This window comes from Suricata suricatta, chromosome 6, assembly GCF_006229205.1.
Source record: "Suricata suricatta isolate VVHF042 chromosome 6, meerkat_22Aug2017_6uvM2_HiC, whole genome shotgun sequence".
Taxonomy (NCBI): Eukaryota; Metazoa; Chordata; class Mammalia; order Carnivora; family Herpestidae; genus Suricata; species Suricata suricatta.
Window position 1 is genome coordinate 90456793 of NC_043705.1, and position 23585 is coordinate 90480377.

General features: G+C 41.4%; 1 protein-coding gene across 1 annotated transcript in view; it reads right to left on the reverse strand.

Annotated features, from left to right (window-relative positions):
- The window catches only part of DOCK2 (dedicator of cytokinesis 2), a 404233-nt gene that overhangs the window by 272158 nt on the left and 108490 nt on the right, over positions 1-23585 (reverse strand). Inside the window, exons 24-25 of the mRNA XM_029942884.1 lie at positions 16161-16231; positions 14353-14459 (exon numbers count right to left, since the gene is read on the reverse strand). Of these exons, the coding sequence (XP_029798744.1) occupies positions 14353-14459; positions 16161-16231 (178 nt within the window). The remainder of the gene's footprint in view (positions 1-14352; positions 14460-16160; positions 16232-23585) is intronic.

The following is a 23585-nucleotide window of genomic DNA, read 5'->3' on the forward strand; positions in this document are numbered from 1 at the left end:
TCACTCGGTCTTTAACATTTTTAAAATAGACTCATTTTGGGGCACCTGGGTGGTTCAGTCAGTAAAATGTCTGACTTTGGCTCAGGTTGTGATCTCACGGTTCGTGGGTTCAAGCCCCACATTGGGCTCTGTGCTGACAGCTCAGGGCCTGGAGTCGGCTTCAGATTCTGTGTCTCCTCTCTCTCTCTCTCTCTCTCTCTCTCTCTCTCTCTCTCTCTCTCTGTCCCTCCTCTGCTTGTGCTCTGTCTTTCTTTCACAAAAATAAACATTAAAAAAATTTACATAGACATTTTTAAAGCAGTTTTAAGTTTGCAGCAAAATTGAACAAAAGCACAGAGTTCTCATGTACCCATGCACATGCAGTCTCCTTCCACTATCAACATCCCTCATCAGAACCAGATCAATTTTTCAGAGATTTTCTTTAGATCTAGACTGTGTAGAGAGAGAGGGTGAAAGAGAAGAAAGAGAAGGAAGGAGGGAGGAAGGGAAGGAGAGAAAGAGCGAGGGTGAGCGAGAGAGGACTACTCTGGTAGAAGCAGAGAAAGTGGGCTGGCTTGCTATCCATTCAAGGGTGAGTCTTCTTCTTCAGATATTCTCTGAATTTGACCACCTCTGGGCAGCTGGTTGCTAATGTCCCTTCCAGCTCAGACATTTGATCTGCCTCCTGTGTGCTCAATTCTTTAACACACACATGCATATACAATCCTTTAGGTCACTCAAATCAGCCTACCAGGCAAGGAGAACAAGTATTTATGGTTCACTGATGTTAAATAGAACTAAGGTGTCAGGAGCTGCCCCCAGAGTCTGACAGGCATCTCCTTCCAGACTTCTGTATCTTGTTCTGGAGAGATTGCATAAAAGTGTGAACAGTCCTACGTTTCATCACCATCTCAGAGATTCAGAAGCCTTGAGGGCAGCAACAGATACCTATGCAGGGGACACGCAGACAATTAAAGTCAGTATTGAAGTTAGGAGCCTGGGGTTATATCTCAGCTCCCAGTCTATGCAGAAAAAGGAGACAGTAAGAGCACCGATGAAGTAGGACTGATGAGACGCTCCACAAAGAGAGTGACACACAGCTGTGTGATACACAGCTCTCTGCTCATGTAGGTCCACAAACGTCAGAGTGAGAGACCTGACATGACCCCAAACCCCAGCTTCTCATTTGAAAGGCGAAGAAAATAAAACTTAGAGATCCATTCACTTCTAAGTTGGAATAAATAGGCTGAGAAGACAACCGGTTCCGGTTTCACATTCTGTTCCACTATCGGATGATTACAAATAACAGTAATGCTAATAATAGTCACTGATGATGATGGGGATGCTCCATTTATGAGCCCTTACAAAGTACCAGACCCCAGTACACCTCTCCTGTCCCTAGTGCATGTAAGGTTCACAATAAACCAACAAGGTAAGCATCCTATGCTGTTCCCATTTGGCAGATCAGGAGTCGTGTGCTCCTAGAGGTGACATGTCCTGGTTAAGGCAATGAAGTCAGGAGAAGATCCAAGCTCTGGTTCTGAATGGTCATCCTGTGCTGTGCCTCAAAAATGGGATGTCTTTCCTCGAATAATTTTACCCTCTTTAGCTGAAGCCATAATTAGAGCCTTATTTGCTTTTGAATAATTGGCTTCCCTCTTTGCTCTGGTGTCTGGTTCTACTTGGGCAGTTGCTCCAGCCTGGAGGGTATCACACTTAGCAAAGGCACTTTGGCTGCCTGGGGCTAATGAGGGCTCTCAGAGATGGTTGCATTTAAGTGCCCGGTACTGCAGAGAATATCCACACACAGACACACCCCCTACCATCAAGGCTGACAGGGGAGTTGTAAAAACAGGTCCTTCCCAAATTGGATCATATTACTCCAGCTTTTTGCAGAGGACAATATGTTCTGCTTTCTGCTGAGTCTATCATATATGGAGGAAGCACAATCCTGTGTGTGACCTAGTGTGTGGTGCGGGGGGCGGGGGGGCGGTGGAGGGAGACTCAAAATCCTGGCTAAGCCCTGGGAAAGTTGAACAAGGTTCATGCCCACAGTGAAGAAATAATGAGCCCAGAGGAGACTTGTCTACCAAGGCTATGAATTCCAGCAAGTTTTTCTAGCATTAAATTAAATGAACCCAAATGTCCCAAAATAAGAAAATAGTGAAATCAGTTATTGCTTTTCTAGACAATAGAGTCCTATTACATCCTTTAAAATGACATGGAAAGAGATGCCTGGGTAGCTCAGTCAGTTAAGCATCCAACTTCGGCTCAGATCATGATCTTGCAGTTGGTGGGTTCAAGCCCTGAGTTGGGCTCTGTGCTGACAGCTTAGAGCCTGGAGCCTGTTTCAGATTCTGTGTGTCCCTCTCTCTCTGCTCCTCCCCTGCTCATGCTCTGTCTCTCTCTGTCTCTCTCTAAATTAAAAATAAACCTTAAAAAAAGTTTTTAACATGACATGGGAAAATATGCCAAACAATTCTCTGTGAAAGAAGCAGATTACAAACGTGGTAAAACATTATCTCAATTATATAAAATACATGATACAAAAGATGGGGAGAAGAAACAATGGTTATCTCTAAATTAGGAGCTCATAGATGCTTTTATATATTTCCAAATGTTCTACAAAAACACAATAGTTTGATAATACTAATTTCTATAAATAAGAAATTTCATTTTCCCAACCCTGGACCAGCATCCCCAGGAACATGCCTGATGAAGTTTATGATATGGTTAGAGGCCCCCATTCACAAGGGAGTTTGTCGGGCAAAGATGAACCCTGAGTTCCGAGGCCTGAAAGCCAGGGTCTTCGGGAGACAGGGTTCCACCTCTGCCACTGCGAGGTTGCCTCAGGGGCTGTTCTCTAGAAAGGGGCTGTAGGGCACTCCTTAGTCTCTTTGGCTGATACCCTACCTCCTCCATAAACCTGTCATTCCAAAAGCACTCACTGAATTCTGGTAATATTCATACTTACAACATTATTTGTAAGTAACACTATAAATTTATAATAAACTTATTCAAACCCTATAAATTATTTTAAGCCCATAAATCTAAATTTACCCCAGAGGTTTGCTGTCCTGGGTCCATGTATAGCTTTTATTTGACTTGCATATTGTTTAAAAAAATCTATCATCAGTTTCACATAAAAACACATTTGCGGAACTAGTCTCCAAAGAGGAGAGGATCAGGTAGCACTGAGCCCCCATAGTGACAACAAGGCAACAATCAGTTGGCACTGATTCACAGTCGCCCTGTGTGCCCACAGCAGGGACGCCCCCTCCTAGTCCTCACCACTCCTTGTAGCCTCTTCACCATGAGCTGAGTTGCAACTGATCATTCTCACTGTTTTCTTAGTAGCAGAGAAATATTTCTCTGTATACTTGTCTCTGTCAAAGGTGGGGAAATGAATGACTGACCAAATGGTACTGTGCTTTAGGAGAAAATAAAAGGAGTCATATTTCTTTCCAAAGCAAAGAAAGTTCTCACATGTTTCATAAGCAAGAAGAAAATCTGTTATTAAATATACATATATAACTGGAGATTATATTATTATTAAAAACATATAATAAGGTTAGCTTATCAAATAGCATCTTAACTATCTCTCTGCACCTTCATTCCTATTACCTTGATGTGTGGGATCAGGTTTGAATACCTCTGGGGTAAATCTTTTCTTTCTCAACTGTAAGCTCCTTGGGGGTGGTGGGGGGTGGGTGCAGAAACCCTTCTGTTCAAATACTGCACAGCAATTTGGAGAGTCCACATGGGAATCAGACTCCAACTGGAATCCTGGCCCTGGTCTATGACTGCTGGAAGGTTTCTCAACCTGTCTAACTTTCAGTTTCCTTACCTGTAAAATGGGGACATTAATACCTACACTCTACAGGAAGGTCATAATAATGAAATGAGATAATGTGTGAACATACTTAGCATAGCATCTGGCACTAAATAATGGTTAAACAAATAGTGGCCATAAAATTACTTATTACTATATTTCTTTCATACGCCCCATAGCATAGTGCTGGCTACATTTTTAGATTTTCAATAAATATCATTTGAATGGAAATGAATCTGCAGCTGGTTTTCAGTTCAGCTGTATTGTGGTCTTAAGGAAACTTCCTTCTATTCTAGGAAAATGTTGGTGGGGAGGGGGAATCAGCAAAATCAAACTTAAACAAGTCCTCAAAAAAGACTCATAATGTCCTAAAACCCTGCCTCACTATAATTTAAACCATCCATGACTGTAATCTCATGATGAAAACAAACAAAACAATTTGGAGTCAACATATAAATGTGTAAAGATTTACATAAACTTTCTCATTGTGTATGTTTCCACTCAAATAAAGAATCACTCCCAAACTGGGAAAGAATCCCATGGATCATGGGCTGAAAGGCATAGAAACAGCCTGATCCGGCAGTTCTCCAGTTTAATGAGGTACTTTTCTTTTAATTGCTGAAGAGTTGATTTGGATTGTCATTAAAGAGGTAATCTGGGATTCCTCCCCATTTAAACCATACTTCATAACATCATTAAAAGCTACTATTTTAAGTATTTGGGGAGGTTCAAGAGGGGATTCTTTTCTTTGATTGTATGCCAGGTTTTTTTCTTCAGACAAAAAAAAAAAAAGACACTTTACCAAATCTCTCTTGGATTTATTCTGCAGCTTATTAAATCACTGTCTTTTCTGATTCTAGATCTGAAGGTTTCTTCCCGAGACTGAATTCTGCAATCAGTCACATTGAAAAGGGAAGAGATGTGAGGGACAGCCTCTTCTCTGATCTCCAAGTGTAGAAAGGACACTTTGGAACTGGATGTGGCTTTGTAACACTGTAGGTGGGAGGGACAAACCCCTATTTGAAGATCTTTGATGTCTCCAAATGCTCTGATGAGAAAAAAACTTAGGTCCTCAAAACTCAACAGCTCTTTCTTAAAGAAAATAAATTGGCTCCAGTATGTAAATCCTTTTACCTTTTCCAGCGTTCTGAGCTTGGCTGTGGGGCCTTGAGGGCATCATGCAGTTTCCTTCATCTGTTTGACTTTCTATTAAATGGCCTCATTCCTTGCTCCCAGCTCAGGCAGGATATTTTAAAGCATTGGGGACAATATGGGAGGAGAGGTTTTAGGCACTAAATGATGGTCAAAAGGTTCAGCAGTATTATCAACGTGAATTAGAGAATGGTTTTTTAAATCATAGATTTTCATGTTGGTAGATCTCTAGAAATCTCAATATTGTTCAATCTATGACTGTATATTTGCTCCACACAAGCTCCGTGACTTGCCCAAGAACATGCAACCATGCAGTAAATGAGATAATACACATGAGTGTGTAGCACAGTGCCTGGTGCATAACAAGCACTCAATAAATGTCAACTGCAGTTGCGACTGTTGATATTATTGTTGTTGCTATTATTCAGGTCTCCTTACCCTTACCTCAGTGCTCTTTTTTTTTTTTTTATCAGATTCATAAAGAAACCACCCTATGGGCCCAGCCATTTCCTGCTATAAGAAAAATGATCATTCGATGGAACCATCTCATTTCTTTCATAACTGAGAAGGTCCAAGCTGGGAGAAGTGCTATGTCTTGCCAATAACACAGGAAGCCAAAACAACAGAGGAACCTAATTTGGGGCTTGCCTACGGAAGGAGAGGCCTGACCCTTCTGATCTTGCCACCCTTGACTAGTAATAGCACAGAGGAATTGCATGCTGTGTGCCAGGGACTGAACTCAGGCTCTAGCAACCCTCTTTGCCCTTAAGTGTCTGGGGAAGAATAATGTCCTAGAAATATAAAATGACACTGGCATGGAGAAAATAAACTGCCCCACACTTGAAACTGGGAACAAAGTATGGTTGAATGGGAAAAAAATCAGGGTCCTACCACCCACCGTATATAAAACATAAATTCTGTAGATCAATTACAAACTTGTGTATCAAAACTAAAATGATAAAATTCTTAGTAAAACTATGAATGAAAATCTTTTAGCCTTGGGATTGGGAAAGATTTCTTAAACAAGACATAGTAAGATTTGACTATTAAAATGATCAATAAATTAATATTCAAAGTACAAACTTGTTAGAAAAAAAGACTCTTAAGCAAATGAAAAGATAAGTTATGTTATAAATGAGAGGAGATATCCAAAATATATAAGATCAGCAAAAGATGAAGAATATATAAAATATCCTGCATATCAATAAAAGAAATACATCCAACCAAATAGAAAAATGAACAAAAGATATGGACAGACCTATCACAGGCGTGAAACACAAGTGGTAAAGAAACATAAGAAAAGATTTTCATCATCATTGGTGATCAAAGAAATGCAACTCAAGACAGTGAAGACCTACCTTACACTGATGTCTTTGGTAAACTTGAGAGATGGGACAATGCCCAGGAAATGTGGATCCACAGGATCCCTTATGCATCACTGATGGGAATGTAAACTGAGGCAACCACCTCTGGAAAACTGTTTAGCACCATCTCCTGAAGTCAAGTGTGCCGGTGCCTTAAGACCAAGAAAATCTTCTAGCAGTTGTATACCCCAAAGAGACTCCTGGATATTTGCAACAAGAGGCATGTACCAGATTGTAATTAGTAGCAATGCTTATGATAAATACTGAAACTGCCCAAATGCTTAAAATTCCATAGTTTATTCATACAATGAAGCCCTCCATAGTTGTCAAAACAAGGAACTTCAGCAACATATACTATGGATGAATCTTAGTAAAATATTAAATTCAAATAAAGAAAGTGTCCCCGCTGCCAAGTTACTCATATTTTAATACCCTTTTTATAAAGATAAAATAGCCAGAGCAATAGATATATAGAGATGCAATAAAACTGCATAAAAAAGGAAAGGAGAGGAATGATTAAAGAAGATCCAAGAATGTGGTCACCTTTGGTAAAGAAAGACAGAGCCACGTGGTTACATGTCACTGATTGTTAAGTTTCTAGTTTTTGTTTTGGGTAGTGAGTGCCTGAATATTTAATTTATTGTTAACAATAACTAAATGGGTATGTAAATAAATAAAAGCAGACCCTTGTGTGGACCAATATTATGAATCAAGTGCTGTGATACCTCCGGTTCTGTACAACTAAAGTCCTTTCTTTCCTTTGCCCCTTGGTAGGCAACTCTGATCATTTAATTGTATTACTGCCAAGGTCCAAAAACCAGTTTCTGAAAGCTGGTATCAGTGAAACTCTAAGTAGAGTAGGCACATAAAGAAATAAATCATAGCCCTTATCCATAAGCAGCCCACTCCATCAGCACAGACAGCCCCATAAACAGACAAACGAGAGTACAAGATGTCAAGTATCCATGAGGCAAGTCTGCACTACACACTGTGGGAGCCACTTCTCACTTCCTGCACTGTTTTCCTTCCCCCGCTCAGGTTCCTGGAGTTATGCTTCCAATTCCAGAGGCATCAGCTGGAAAGGCCACGTCTATCAGAATCCCCTTAGAAGATTGATATCATGCACATCACTCACCCCCTCACTCGATCTTCAGAGTCAGAATCTTTGGCGTAGGGCCCAGGATTCTGCAATTTTAACAAACTTCCCAGGTGCACCGAAGGTTTGAGAAATCACCCTCGCAAAGGATCTATGCCTTGTTTTATCCCCTTTGTGAATCCAGGATAATATTCTGATCATACTGAACTCTCTACCATCACACGTTTCCCTATTGGTCAGGTAACCCTGGCAGATAACCCACCTTTATAGCTCCTCAGAAAGGAAGATGTGACAGGGGAGAAGGCGAGCACCCCCTCTGCTTGAGATTGAGACCTGCTGCCACAAGACATGTGTGTCCCAACATCCTCTCTTGAGCCAAAGTCCTAAAGAGAACCATTTTAGATAGGTGTGGGGAAGGCCAAAAGCAAAGTCTTTCTTCCTTTTCCTAATTTGGTTCCTTATGCCTCTTTGGAAAGAGGGAGGAGACTATTTTGAATCTGAAAGACTGGTTACATCTGAAGCCACAAGTTACCATTATATGAAACCTTTAAGTTGCCACAGTAAGATGTAAAGTGAAAACTCAAAAAGATTAGATTAGAAACAAACTAACAAAAACTAGAAGTTGTATCATCTTTGCACACTGAACTTGATGCAGAAATTTGCAAACATGTGACTATTATGTCCCCATGACCTCCCAGGCTCAACCTACACTGGGGGCTGAGTAAGTGCTGAATGGGGTGGGACTGAAATGCCTACTTACTGAAGACTGGGCATTGGTTAGGGTCTTAAGGGGATGAGTAGGAGCTGCTGATTAGTGGATGGGTACAGAGGAAGGCACTGGGGAGGCAGTAGAACTCGTCCTAGACAGTATTTGTAAAGTAAACAAATGTGGAAGGCTGTGTACAATGCCAGGAGAGACAAGAGGCCCGCCACAAGACTAGCTCACGTCCTAGGAGGAACAAGACTTGTTCCCTTACTGCCTTTTCCTTCGGAATAGTCTCAGAGCCCAGCCTGATGTGGACATCCCAGGCTCCAGGCAGCCTGCTAACACCACTGTTTGCTGCAGTGCAGCTGTGCTCTGAAAAGCTACAGCAATACAGCTACTACTGACATTAAGAGTTCCGTTTCCTGCCCAGGCAAAGGTCCTTATACACAGCTGTCAGAGAGTTGTCCAGCATTTGAAATAGGGATAAGGAATGGAGGATGCGAGAAAAAAAAATCTCTCAGGAGGAACAGTGAGGCATGTCTCCTAATATGAAAAACAAAGCACTTCCAATAAGAAAATAAGCACTGTCTTCTCCTTTTTATTCATTCTGAGAATAAAGCATGGTATAGTAGAAAGAAGATGAGTTTTGCTATTCAAATGACTTGTGCCCTCAACCCAGCTCTAACACTTACTACCTGTGAATGGCAGAGACAGCATTCATCAAAATATTCCATGTGTAGCCCATCACTTCCAGATTCCCTTGCAGCTAGGCTGGGAACTTGTGAGGGTTCTGGCCAAAGGACTATGGATGGACTTGGTGGGTATTGCTTCCAGGCTGACATGGAGGCCACAATACCAGGTGGAATAGCTTCAGAAGGGACAAAAGGCACAGGCCTCCCACCAGACTTTGCAAAAGAGAGACACAAACTTTTACATTGCTAAACCACTGATATTTGGGGATGTATTTTTGTATAAGAACTGCACACTAACTAATTGTGCCACTGGAGCTTCTGGGGTTGTATTTCCTACCATGTCATCACATAGCCCAATACATGAATACCCTTAATATACTGTGTAATAGTTGGTCTCATTGGGATGAAAGTTACTTGATTTTCCAGGTTTTGGTTTCCCCATCTATAACATAGGATAATAAACCTATGATATTAGGTGGTTGTGAGAATGTAATACATGTTTATGTCCTATATAATACCTAATGCATAGTTAGCATGTAATAAACATAAGTGCTGTTGATGGCATTATTATTCTTGTGGCTATTATTGTTATGCAATAGATACAATAAATGCTTTAAAAATTTTTTAATGTTTATTTATTTTTGAGAGAGAGAGAGAGAAAGAGAGAGAGAGCAGGGGAGTGGGAGAGAAAGAGGGAGACACAGAGTCTGAAGCAGGCTCCAGGCTCTGAGCTGTCAGCACAGAGCCCAACGCGGGGCTCAAACTCATGAACTATGAGATTCTGACCTGAGCCGAAGTCAGACGTTCAACCGACTGAGCCACCCAGGGGCCTCAATAGATTTTTAAATAAGCAGCAAGTGTGTAAAATACTCCGCTGGGTAGTTTTACATAAGTTATTCTATTTTTGTACCTAAAGAAACCCAGGTTCAGAGAGGTTACTTGTTCAAAGGAACACAGCTAGTAAGTGACCAGGCTAGGATCAGAAACAAGAATTCCCTGAGTCAAAAGTCTGTATTCTCATGGCAACATTCCTACTCACGTTCTTCAGATGTAGACTCCTGGAGGCTCAGAGATGTTACATAAGTTCACCTAGCACAGTAATAACTGTAGAGCAAGAGGACTCCCCTCGGCTCCCAGGCCAGTGCTGCATTAGCAACGATAAACTCCATGGCACTGGGCACAGCCACCTGTGCCCCCAGCCCCCACAGTGAGCTGTGGGTACTGTGGGCAACAGATAAGAGGAGGGGGAAAGGAGAGTACATCCTGTTGAAAGGAAAACTGGATGCTGTGTATTCACAGGAGAGCGTCTCAATAAAGTTTCCAAAGAAAAACCCACTAGCTGAAAATAAACATTGGAAGAGTTTCCAAATCTCTGTCAGGACTCTGTCTCTTTTCTCTGTCTCTCTCTGTCCCTTTCTGTCTCTTTATTCCCTGCTGTCTCACTTTGTCTCTATCTCTCTATGCTTCTCTACCCTTGTCTCTGTCTCTGTCCTTTTCTGTCTTTTTCTTTCCTTCTATCTCTCTTTTGGTCCCCGTCTCTCTGTTTCTCCATCTCTGTCTCTCCCTTTCCTCCTCCTCTGTTTGTTTTGGAAGTTGAGAAAAGCGAGCAATGTGGATCCTAAAGCAGTTTACACTGAACCAGATGGTTCATCTGATTAGCATCAGACTAAAAAGACACATTACTTAGAGATTAGGTTCTCATAGGGACAAATCTGTTCCAAAGGCACATAAGGTTTGCTTTTCTCGTAGACTCCCCTCAGAGCTTTCTCAGGGCAGATCTATTCCTTCCTCCCATCACCACCGGCAGGCAAGTCTGAGCTCGAGTTAGAGAAGATAGCAAATTACTCTCCACAGATTTCTTAGTTTTCCTCTCACTGAACCCTGAAATCATTCACACTGGGTGGGCCACTCCCTGTGCTACCTTGGCTGCTTGAGACTTAACTCCCTCACACCCCAAGCTAAAAAGCCTTATTCCACAAAGTCCACACAACAATGTCACTCGCTCTACAGTTATTCCCACTTTATAGATGAGGAAATTTAGACTTACAGGATTAAGTAATTTACTGAAGATAAGTCTAGGAGAAGTTGAGATTAATTGCTTCCATGAATGAAAAAATGGGGGAATCTGTGGCTGCGTGAGTTTGCATGTATTTTAAAAGAGTTTTACAGAGCAAACCATCATAAAAAGATGGCTGTCAAGTGTTCTACACTACCTAACTATGTTGAGGTCTACAGCAAGAGAAACAATAAAACAAGAAAGCATAAACATCTCACTCTGACCTGTATTTCTTGCAGCATACATAGCACAGGCCTTTTGCAAATATAGGGGGAAATGAAATTAAGATTGGAAAAAAAAAAACATTCAAAATCAGAACTGGAAGCACGTATAGGCCAAGACCCTTTTATTGAATAAATTCTGTTTATCAGAGGTTGAGGATATACGAAAGCTTGGATTCCATGCAACTGTCACATTTGAAGGGACCCTCTTATCGCAAGGGATTAGAAAGTCGGAACAGAAGCTAGGAAAATGGAAAGAGCAGCAGGAATAATAACCACAACACCCATAATAACAGCTACCCCTTAGTATAGGATACTGTGCTCTGATATTCACCTCATTAGCCACATGGTAGCCTTTGAACATAAACATGGTTATTATTTTTCCATTTCATAGATGAGCTTACTGAGGATCGGAGAGGTTAAGTAAATTGCCCATAGTCACACAGCTAATAAGAAGATGAACCAGGAATTCACCCCAGGCCTAGTGATATATACATAAGAACAGTGCCCTTAACCAGTAAACCTTGTCTCTCCCCGGTTTTCCATAAAGTGCTCCTGAAGACAGGCCAATAGGATAGTCTGCCAACATTTCAGAAAGTGCTGAAAAGCCTTCTGGCCCCTCTGCTTGATGTCAATACACATGTTTAAGCCTGTGAGTACAAGCTAATGTCACCGACTATACTCCAGGCAATTTGCACATCTGGCAGTTAAATGAGTGCAGGCTCAAAGCAAATCACATCCCTGAGGCACAGGACACTTCACAGGGAGAACAACAGGAGGGATTTCATTTCAGCTCAAACTTGGCCAAGGAATCAAACTCACCTTATTTAAGGGTATAAAGGAAATACTCACCCAAGAGCCAATGACACCCAGTAAGCACATATGAATTCAGATTGTATTAATTTGCAACCTGAGCACTTCAGAAGGGGCACGAGCTGATGTTTCCCTTTGGGGTTATTTTGGGAAGAGGGTTCACTTAGCAAATCAGTAGTGGGAGAGGAGTTACCTTTAAGCTGTGCATACTGCTTTCACATGTGAACCAGGCATGGATGGACTAATTATACACTGTCCCCCTTTAAAAGGGCCCCCCAAAGAGCTTTGTGTTCACCTACTTCTAGTCTCTGTAAGTAGTTAAAGGGAAGAATTTTGCATCTTTTTCAACTGGGTACAACACGGGGGCTGGCCTTCTGTCTGTTAATATTAATCAGAGGGTTTTTACTGAATCTGAAACTCCGAGACACAGCAGGACTGGTGAGCAGCAGCTGACCAGCCTGCTCTGTGATTATGCTGACTCTCAGGGGCCACCCCCAGCCCATGAGATGTGACTCCAGGATCAGAGTCACTCCGACTTCCACCCAGCCCGGAGTTGACACCACGTGCCCAATCCAGGATGGTGCTGGCACTCCATCCGGCCGTGAAGCTAAGCCGGGCCCCTGCAATGATGGCAGCTCTGAACAATGAGGGGAAGTCAGGGAGCCCTACTCTCTGCTGCCTACAGTGCAGCACCCTATGTGCCTGAAGTCACCCTAGTCCCTAGAGCGGGACTCCATTCATATCTATAGTCTCTACAGTGACACCACCGGAAATCCAGGAAGAAACTGCCAGGGCAGGAAGGGGCAGGCATATGTCAAAGCTTTCCGAATGAGGGCAGTTCAGTCTGATGTGGAAGTCAGAATATGAAAACCACAGAATGTTCACTTTTAAAAAACACAGTATGCAAGAAATGCAGGAAGACTTACCAGGATTAGTTTCTAATCACCTTGCAACAAACCACCTTGCACAAACAAACCATGTATTCGTTGCATTAATCTGTTGTCACACATCTGTCTGAATGGTCTGGAAACCACTGACATGAATATAAAATCACAAGAAGAACACTTTTCTTCTCCTGCCCTTCTCCTACACTTAACTCCAGGGATAAGAATTCAGAGAGCAATTTTGGATGCACTGTTAACCAGGCACTGGGGAAAAAGAATATTTACAGTGAAGTGACTCCTAAATATTTCTGTGATTACTAGGCAATTTACATATATATTCAAGCCCAGCTCTCTGAATAAATTTCAGCTGGGTGAGAACAGATTCTCTGTTTTCTAAGACCTCTTGTTTCTTACACAGTTTGCTTCTCATTTTATCACTGACACCAGTGTGGACATAGAGGAATTAAAAATTGGGAAGTGTTGGCCTTAGCATACAGAAAACAGTGCTGACCTGAGAAATCATTTTTTTCACCTTCACAGGACGGATATCAGAAATGTCAAGTGTTGTTGGAGTTGAGGTGGATGATGAATACTGACTTCTAAGCCTGCCTGGCCATATCCAGAGGTGTGGCCATCTAGCTCACTGACCTTATAAAACAGGGCACCCCAAGGCTCTTAGCAGTGGGGCACAGGTCAGAGGACTGGTGGTCACCAGAGATCAATTTGGGGTGAGCAGCTCTGACCATATCCCCTGCTCCAAATCAGTGTCATTCCCTGCTCTCGAGAAAATACCATTAAGGGAAGAAAGGCAAAGTACAGGACAGTTGGATATTATGTTATTGTTGGAGTAATGATAACAATAGAAGACCAAGGAAGAATGTATAGTATAAATGTGTCTGATGGATTATACATGGCGTATCCCTGGAAGGAAGCACAAGAAACTAGAACACTTGTTGCCTCTGGAGAAGAGATCAGAGAGACTATGAACAGTATCTGGAGAGACTTCTTTCATGTGGTACCTTTTCATACCTTTGCATTTTTATCCATGTAAATGCATTAGTTATTCAAAGTAATTTACATTTTGCAAAATTAAAACAAAACCCTCTCATCTCTACTCCATCAGAATCTCTGAGATGGGTCACAGGAATCCGCATTAGCTCTCTAGTTTATTCTTACACTCTGGAAGTTTTGAAAACCCCCGTTACCGGTTCATTATACCAAAAAAGAATCTTCACCTACTTCCTCTCAGGTTGAAGACACGCATACAAGTATAAACCACGTAGGGGAAAATCTCATGGCAGAATGACCTAAAGATAGGACTCCAAATTTGCCACCTCATTAAACTCTCTCAGGAAGAGCAAACAATGCAACCTAAGCTTTCCTAAAATAAATTTAGATTCTGATGGTTAAATTGTCAGCTACTTCCTATTTTTTGCATTTATTCAGACTGAGGAATTTGTTAGAGAAGAAATGTTTGAGTCACTGGGTGGGGTGCTCTGGCCACTTGAGCATGTGATTTCTGGCACCCCCCGCCCAGGAAGGATGCTTTGCACTCACCTTGCTTTTTAAAGAGGTTGCTCTGGACTATCTCATTCATAGATTGGACTTTCTGCTTTTGGAGTTTCACAGGGGGGATGCAGGTGTAGAACTCATATAGGAGTTGGCTGAGGACGGGAAAGAAGACCAGTTAGATCAGTGCTTCCCACATCCTGGCACTTAACATCCACTCCCAAACTGCCAGCTCTGCGGAGGCAGAAATGACATACATCTTGCTCCCGTGGCCACCCAGTTCCTGGCACAGCATCAGATGCAGAGTAAGCCTGCATGGCACTGGTGTTAATGTTGACTACTAAAAGCATGCAAAGAGATGTGAAAACCTGAAAATAATACCAGTAACCCTGAGTCCTTATGTGTATCAGACACATGCTCTGCACTTTACATCCATTATGCTCTTTAAACCTCATGACTCTCTAAGATAGATGCAATACTTATCTCCATTTACAAGTGGATAAATAAGGTTCAGAAAGGTTAACTAACTTTCCTAAGATTGCGTAGCTGGGGTGGAGGTTAAAAAACAAGAATTTAGAATCAGGTTCTGATTTTGTTACCAGAACATTTTATTTACTAATGTTTTATACTTAGTAATGCTATATAAGTCTTAAGATCAAAAGGGTCCTTACTTTTAAAAAAGCTATGAGAAGTTGTGAGTTAGAACTAGTGTAGAGCATGAAAAAGGAGATAGTTCTTCCCAGATAGAGAGAACACAAAGACACTGCTGAAACAGAATTATGGCCCCTGTCAGCTTTCCAAAATCAGCTTATTGTGCTCATTCATTCTTTCAAGTACTTGTTAAGCATCTATTTAATGTGTGACAGACAGTGTGCAGAACAGTGGGGATACAGTAGGAACAGACTTGGTCTCAGTTGGCATGGAGCTTACATTCTGGCAGAGGTCGACATTACAACACAGAAGCAAACAGATCAATACAAAGGGATATGTGCAATGAAGAAAATAGTTAGGAGTTGCATCTGAGAGTAATGGGGTAGGAGGTGGAGAGAAATTTAATTTATTTACAATATTCAGAAGTAGCTTCCCTGAGAAGATAACATTTTATTTGAGAGCAGAAGGATGAGAAGAAGCCAGCAGACATCTTGATACAAAGGAAAAAAGGACATGAGTGAGAAAACCAATGAGATCCAAGTAAAGCCTGGGGTGCAGTGAATAGAATTATATCGATGTTAATTCCTCATTGTTGATGGATATGCTACAGTTATGTAAAATTGGAACTTATTAAGAAGTTGGATGAAGGGCATGCTATCTTTGCAACTCTTTCCTAAATCTGAAAGTATTTCAATAGAAAAAGTTTTAAAAATCTTCTATATGTTATCTTGGAACTTAGGTGAATTTAGGAAAAAGAGGAAAGGACATACGGGTTCAAATGCCTCTATTCTAACAGCATGATCACCCTAAACTAATGTGCTCATCTCATGAGACAAATGGGGTAAAGAAGGAGAAAGCAAACGGGAGCCTATCTCTATTATTCCTGAAAGTGACAGTAGGTTGCTTTCCATTTGTAACTATCTGGCAACAAGGCACAGACTGGGACCTCCCCACCCCCAAATAACCTTCGAGTCCAAACGAAATGAAGACATTTACACCAACTTTTGGTTTTGACCAAAGTCTGGCAAAACAAAACTGGAATGTCAGAATCCCACAGTGGAGGCCCTATACCACATTCCCACCATGTGTCCTCCCCACGCCAGCTCTGAGTGCCCATCTAGAACCCCCGACAAAAGCACTCCTCCATTCCCACTGAACCTCTGGCTTGCCATCAGAGCCCAGGAAAGCACATTGTGAGCTCTCACCTGAGTAACTTCGCATCAAAGACTGTTTCCACATCATGGAGGACAGATGGGATGTATTTCAAAGCTGCCACCTAGGTGGAAAGTAAAATAAACATGAGGAATGCCCACATTCAACAACTCCACATGGTGCAGAGGGTACTTCACAATGTGAGAGGGATCCAGGGAGAATGACCCTGAATCCTAGGCACTCCTACAGAGATTCAAGACTCTGTGTGTTGATTGAAACATTAGCATGCACTTCTTTGGTTACAAAAGTAAGTCACAACTTCTTCTATCTTCAAGGAAAAAGTAATGCATACAATGATCACAGACTTTGAAGTCAGACACCTGCTGTCGAATCCTGGTTCTACTCCTAGTAACCATGTGGTTTTGGACAAAACTTAACCTCTGTGATGTCTTAATGTCCTTATCTGTAAAATAAGAAAAATAGTACCTATTTTGCAAGATTGAAAAAATTAAAAATAATATACATGAGGCATCCAAACGAGAGCCAGGCATATTTTGGGACCATGTTAAGTGGTAGCTTCTATTATTATTGGAAGATAGTGTGTTTGAATTGTTTGGTCAGTGGCAAGGACAGCTTAGACTCAGCTATTCATATTTTCTCACCGTGGCCAATTTGTAAACAATGATGGGCATGGTTTGGTCCACTAGCTGGGCTAGCATACTAGCTGTGCCTTGTTTGTGCAAGTTAGCTGATGCATCCAGAGATACGAGACGCACCCAGCCCCCCACACAGCATCATCTTTTGCTAGGTAGCAGAGTAGACTGCAATTTCTACAGAAGGAGTTATAAGTCACATGACTGGAAAACAACACTTAGGAATCTAGTGGAAGGATGCATTAACATTTTCCTTTTTATTTTTCTTTATATTCTAAGTGTACTATACTCAACATGTATCACCCTTTAATGATCAGACCAAAATAAAAATACTGAAAATTCCTTTCTTAAGGAAAATCTTACTTCTAACCATATACAACTGAGCTTCTTAGTTAACATATATAATAATTATGACCATTCTCTGAGAACTCTGAGTGGGGCAGACATTGAACACCTGACATATTAGCTTCTGAAACCTTAGGAGAAATACTATTTTCATAGATAAGGAACTCTGGTGCAGCAAGATTAAACAGCTGAAAGTCACAGAGTTAACAAGCAGGAGAGGCACAATTCAAACTCATGCTGGCTGAATGGATAGCCACCCCTCAGAAGCCTTAAGCTACATGCCCACCTCACTCAAACTGCAACTGTCTCTCTCTATGCCTCCATCCTTCTACTTGTTCTCATTGTTTATGATTTTTAAAAGTCAGCAATATATGTGCAATGTAAAAAACATCACACAGGATAAAGTATTAAGGTGAAGAGTGTCACTGAAGTCCCACATCTCCATCTCAGCCCAAATCCTTACTACCCAGAGGGGTTACTGTCAACACTGTGGTGAGTGTTTTCTGTGCAGGAATGCACACAGGTGCATGCACGTGTGTGTGTGTGTGTGTGTGTGTGTGTGTGTGTGTGTGTGTGTCTTTGGTTTACACAGTTCTGCACCTTGTTTTTTACAGTGGGCCATCTAGCACTGATATCTTGGCACGCCATCTCTTAGAGTGCCCACCCTTCATATCCAACCACTACTCTTCTGCCTCTTTAAATAGTACCTTCTTTAACCTCTCCCCTACTGATGAAGTTCACACTATTTTCAGTTTTTCTTTATTATAAAGTATGTGGTAAGAAAGCAGTTAGTATATATAGTTATGTACCTGTGAGAATCCCTACAGGAGGAATTGCTCAAAGATGAATTAATGCATCAAAATGTGTATATGTAAATACATATATATATGTATACATATATATACATATATATTATGTGAAACATTGTCAGGTTACCTTAGAAAGAAGTGATAACCAATTTTCTTTTACTCCTTTCCCTATAACCCTGCTAACGCTGGCATACAAATCTTTTTATTTTTGTCAATGTGATGTGTAATTTGCAACTGTAATTTACATATCTTTGGTTTCTAGTGCATTGGGCACCTTTTCTATATTTATTGAACATCTGTCTTTACTAACTTGCTTGTTCACATCCTCTCCTCATTTCCTTTTTGGGTGATTTATTTTCTTATTGGTTTGTGGAATTCTTTATGAATCATTAAAATTAGCCATTTTATAGTAACGAAATTTGGAAGAATTTCATCTGGCTTGTCCTGTTTGCTGCTTGTCTCTTAGCTTTGTTTATCAGATATTTCATTGCACAGAAGAACTTTAATCTGTATGTTGTCAGATTTGTCAGACTCTTTCTTTATAGTTATTTGATCTTGTGTTTAGGAATTCATTTTTTATTCTTTCAAATCAAGATGACAAGAGATAACAAGATTCTAAAGCTGATGCTCTATTGGAACACTTATTCCACAGGATGGTGTTGGGTATTCTGTGAAGGGAAATAGGATTTGCAATAAAATAATTCGGGGAAAGTTTGGTTTAAGCAAAAAATAAAACAGTGAGTTGTTGTTGTTGTGTTGTTAATTGCAGAACTTTCCAGAACTGTGATATGCTAAGACACACTACAACATCCTTCCAGGCAGGTACAGTGTCCAGCACATTCCAACCTGGTTGGCCAAGGCCATTTTTATCAGGAAACCCCAAGCAGATGTGGCAAAAACAGATGCCTGAAGGGCTATGAGTGCAAAAGAAAAAAGTGAAATGGAATGAGTCTGGGCCAGTGGGAAGTAATGAAGTATGTGGAACCCACATTCTCTCTAAAGAATAAGTCATTCTGGTTTATCTGTTTTAACACCATGCTAGCCAAATCAAACACATGGGCAGGCTGCACTCCCTCCACGGGCTGCTTGTTTACAATGTCTAAATTCTAAAGAGATGTGCTGTGCTGAGGCACATGCTCTGATAAAGGCCAGTCCAAGCATCCTAGCAAAGTGTCCTTCCATTCACACTTAGGCTAAAGAACACAGAGCTCTGGGCCCACAGGGGCCTGGGCAGAAACCACAGCACTCTACCTAGCATGCGTCAAGGTCCATTTCTTCATACCCTGAGCCTCAGCACCTTCATGTGGTACGGTACAGGGAAATGATGTGAAATAAAGTGTATCATGTACCTATTGCAATTTCCAGCACACAGTGGACCCCCAAAGGTGTGTGTGCTAAATTTCACTTTATTTCATCTTTCAAACCCCTGCCCTCATTCCCCAGCACCTGGACAAAGTATACTATGTACTCCATAATTAAGACCAAAATGAGACAACAAAAACAGAAATAGAACCCTCAGCAAGTTGGGAAAGCCAGGACCTCAGTGCCTACAGCAAGTTATTGGCTTTTAAGGGCTGCATATCATTCCAGGGCTTTGAAGTGATGCTGTAGAACTGCAGTCCCCGGGAGTTTACATCAACACTCACTTGTAAACACTTCAGCTATTAGGAAGGAGAAGTTAGACAAGGGCTGGAACTAGGGCTGTTTCAGAAGGAGCCAATCTTCCCAGCTTCTCAGCTCTGGGCTGGCAATAAAGCAAAACAAACTAAGTAGCTGTCACCCTGAGACTCAGAGGGTGTTATCAACTCAACTGAAGAGTATTAAACTTCCATCTGGTCCAGGCGGCCTCACAGAGAAGCAGCAGGCCTGTGGTTTCCTTTTCCAAGAAGCACAGCTCATTTCTGACCCAAAAAGTTTGCAGCACTGGCTGCAGGGCTCCTGTCCATAGTGCCCTCCTTCACGTGGCCCTTACACACGTGAATGGAGTAACAGTGGGCAGGTGCAGCAGGGGCTACGAGCAAGCTCCCCCAGAAGGCAGAACAGCCCAGCCATAAGATCCTCTGGAGACCTCCATTTGTTGCTTGTTTCTAAGGCCTGGAAACCAGAAACAGCTTGGCGTTCTAGACCCACTGGCCTCTTGGGAACTATGTTACGTTGTTGGTATAACTTTTACTCTCATTAACACTACTATTATACATAAAATAATATTGCCATGTTACTACTTTTAGTCCATAGTATGCATTCCTATATTGCATATAATATTTAAGAAAAATATATACAGACAAGTTTATGTGAGTGTATGTATATAAATTTATATAACAGGATTATTGATTACAGAGTTTTAAAATAACAACCATTACTGGAAACTTTAAATGTGTTAAATACTTTATATGCATGATCTCATTGCACTTTACAATTACTCTAGGAATAGACACCGTCATCCCATTTTACGAGTGAGTAAACTGTGGCACAGAGACGTTAAATAATTTGCCAGAAGCCACATGGCTACCATGTAGCATAGTAAGAATATGTATCTGAACCTGTCCCGCTGGCCCCTGGACAGTGAGTTTTGCTACTATTCACCCTGCTGCAAGAAAAGTCTTCCACCTTAGAAAATGAAAAGGTTTAAATAGGGGAAAGAAGGATGATTTGGGGAAAGATATAGATAGAGAACTTTCTGCTTTTTATGAGAATACTTTTTAAAAGAAGGTACAATTTTCCTTACATCTCCTTGGTTAAGGATCTTTCTCACCACATATATCAAGGGCTGTAAAAACAGAGACCCGAAAAACATTTGCCAACTTAGCAATTAGTTTATCACGTGACACCAAGTAGTTTTCTAAACCAACCAGCAACTCTGGGCCCCTTTCAAAGGCTATCTAAAGGCTCCTATCAGCCTCTAGAAAAGAGCCAGATCCAAACCAAACAGTAGTGGTTTCACTGTCCCAGAGAGAAGTCATGGGTCACTTGAGATGATTATGATCCAGATAGACTTCTCTAGAATTGATAACCAAAATCAATGTGGATTTGCCTTTTGACTGTTTCCTCCAAACAGAGGAAGAGTGAACTGCACTGATGCCAGTAGACAGAGGTGTAGCCAAAAAGAGCACACCTTGCAGTGATGTAAGGTTATACAAGAGCACTAGATATCTTCCTCACTCAAGAACACAGTGTTTCCAACCCACCAATATTCGGTCCTTTAATTTATGCTGAGCGATGGATGGTTAAGGTCCATGGAAAGTGGACAATGTCACAGAAATTCACCATAGCGTGACCACAAGAAAACAGCTTCCCTAGAGATGCAGAGCTGTCCCTAAGGGAAATACATGCAGCTCTCTCAGGACAGTCACCCTCCTCACCAATCTTTCAGGGAGAGAGAAGGGAAGAGGGACCAACACATTCCAGAATACATGAGTCTCCATGCTTTCTGTAACGCAACATTATGCTGGCCCCCAAAGCGTGGTGGAATGGGGAAGTTCAATGTTTACAAATGGCTGGCTGAAGAGGCAGATTGTCTGAGTCAAGTTCCAGTGGACCACTTTTATTAGTGTGGCCTTGGGGAAGTTAACTCTCTGTGTTCTAGTTTCCTCACCAGAATGGAGGAAATAAAGTTGCCTAATTTAGAGACCGACGTGCAGATTAAATATTAGTTATCCATATGACCACAGCAGCTTCATTGGAACAAAATTTCATCCTCCCCACCACTGAATCCATTGAAACAAAATTTCTTCCTCCTCACCACTGAATCCATCGTCCTCAACTATGATGCCTAAGTATGGGATATACAGTTGGAAAAGGACAAGTTAAATAAAAAGTCTCATTTGTCCTACTTTGGAAATTTAGCCTACAGTATGTGGGGCACTTCGCAAGAATGGACCATTTCACCCTTAGGTCAGGCATTAGAACATTTTACACTAATAAACAATTAAAAGAGAGGAAAGAAAAAAGCATCCTTAATTAGCTTGCTTTCATGTCTATGGACCAAACATCTATCCATCTCTACTATTGTTTAGTGTTGCTTATTGCTTATCTACTTGGCATTTTGCAGGAAGTCTTGGGTCTTTCATGAAACTATGCTTTGTTCGGTGGTGATTAGGCACTCAAAGTCTGGACTTACACAGTCTGGATTCAAATCCCAGACCTGCCCCTTCTTACTTGTGGTTTAGTTACTCGAACTCACTAAGCTTCCATTTCCTCATCTGTAAAGTAGAGATAAGAAGAGTATTTGCCTAATAAGGTTGTTGTTGTAAAAATCAAATGAGCTAACAATATATGTAAAGCTCTCAGCTTAGTATGTGATACATAATAAAAGCTAAAATACAGAACAGTGGAAGCTTGTATTTACTCTTTCATTCATTCAGCCAAAAGATTTTCGAGTACCTACTAAGTGGCAGCTGTTGGTTCAGATACTGGGGATACAAAAGACAGAGTTACCCTGCCCTCCTGGACACTCCAGTGGCATTATTAGTATGCATGACAATCATAGCTGCCACAGGACAGTACCATTCAATAGGAGCTGTTCATTTATTTTCATTTGTGCCATCAAATTAGAGCATTATGATACATCCTGGACCTAAAGGAGAATGGACAAATGGGTCTACATAATGTCACCAAATGCCCTCTCCTCATATTTAAACTATTCCTAATTCACTAGTATCTGATTTTGATCCTCTCCACCTACCATCAGTTTTATCAACAGTGTTCATGGGGGTGGCACACACAGGGAGTTCTAAGCCTATGGCCTGTTACTGAAAATACATAGAGGGGTGGCTCAGTTGGCTCTTTGACTTCGGGTCAGGTCATGGGTTTGAGCCCTACACATGCAAACACACACACACACATAAACACACACACAAAGTTCCTCAACATTTGTTCAATCAAAAAGAACCATTAGCAGAGTGATTCTTGATTTTTGGTTTACACCCATTGGGCTACTTAAACTCCGGTTTACCCTGGTCACACTCTATACTGATTAAATTAGAATGTCTACTAGTGGTGACCAGACACCAGAATTTATTAAAGATCTCCAAGATGCCTACGTAGCTCAGTCGGTTAAAGATCCAACTCTTGCTTTCAACTCAGGTCATGATCTCTTATGGTTTCATGAGTTCAAGCCCCATGTCAGTCTCCATACTATAAGCATGGAACTTGCTTGGGATTCTGTCTCTCTCCACCTCTCTCTCAGTGGGGAGGTAGGTTTCAAGGTTTCTCAAAGATTTACAGAGTTTGGGGGCACCTGGGTGGCTCAGTCAGCTAAGCATCCAACTTTGGCTCAGGTCATGATCTCAAGGCTCTTGGGCTCAAGGCCTGTGTTGGGCTCTGTGCTGTTAGCTATCTGCCCCTCCTCCACTCAAGCTGTCTCTATCTCTCTCAAATAAATAAGTAAATAGCGGCACTTTCTACAATAGCCAAATCATGGAAAGAGCCTAAATGTCCATCAACTGATGAATGGATCAAGAAGATGTGGTATATATATATACAATGGAGTACTATATGGCAATGAGAAAGAATGACATATGGCCATTTGTAGGAAAGTGGATGGACCTTGAGGGTGTCATGCTAAGCAAAATAAGTCAGGCAGAGAAGGATAGATACCATATGTTTGCATTCATAGGTCTAACAGGAGAGACCTGGCAGGGGACCATGGGGAGAGGAAGGGGGAAAGAGAGCG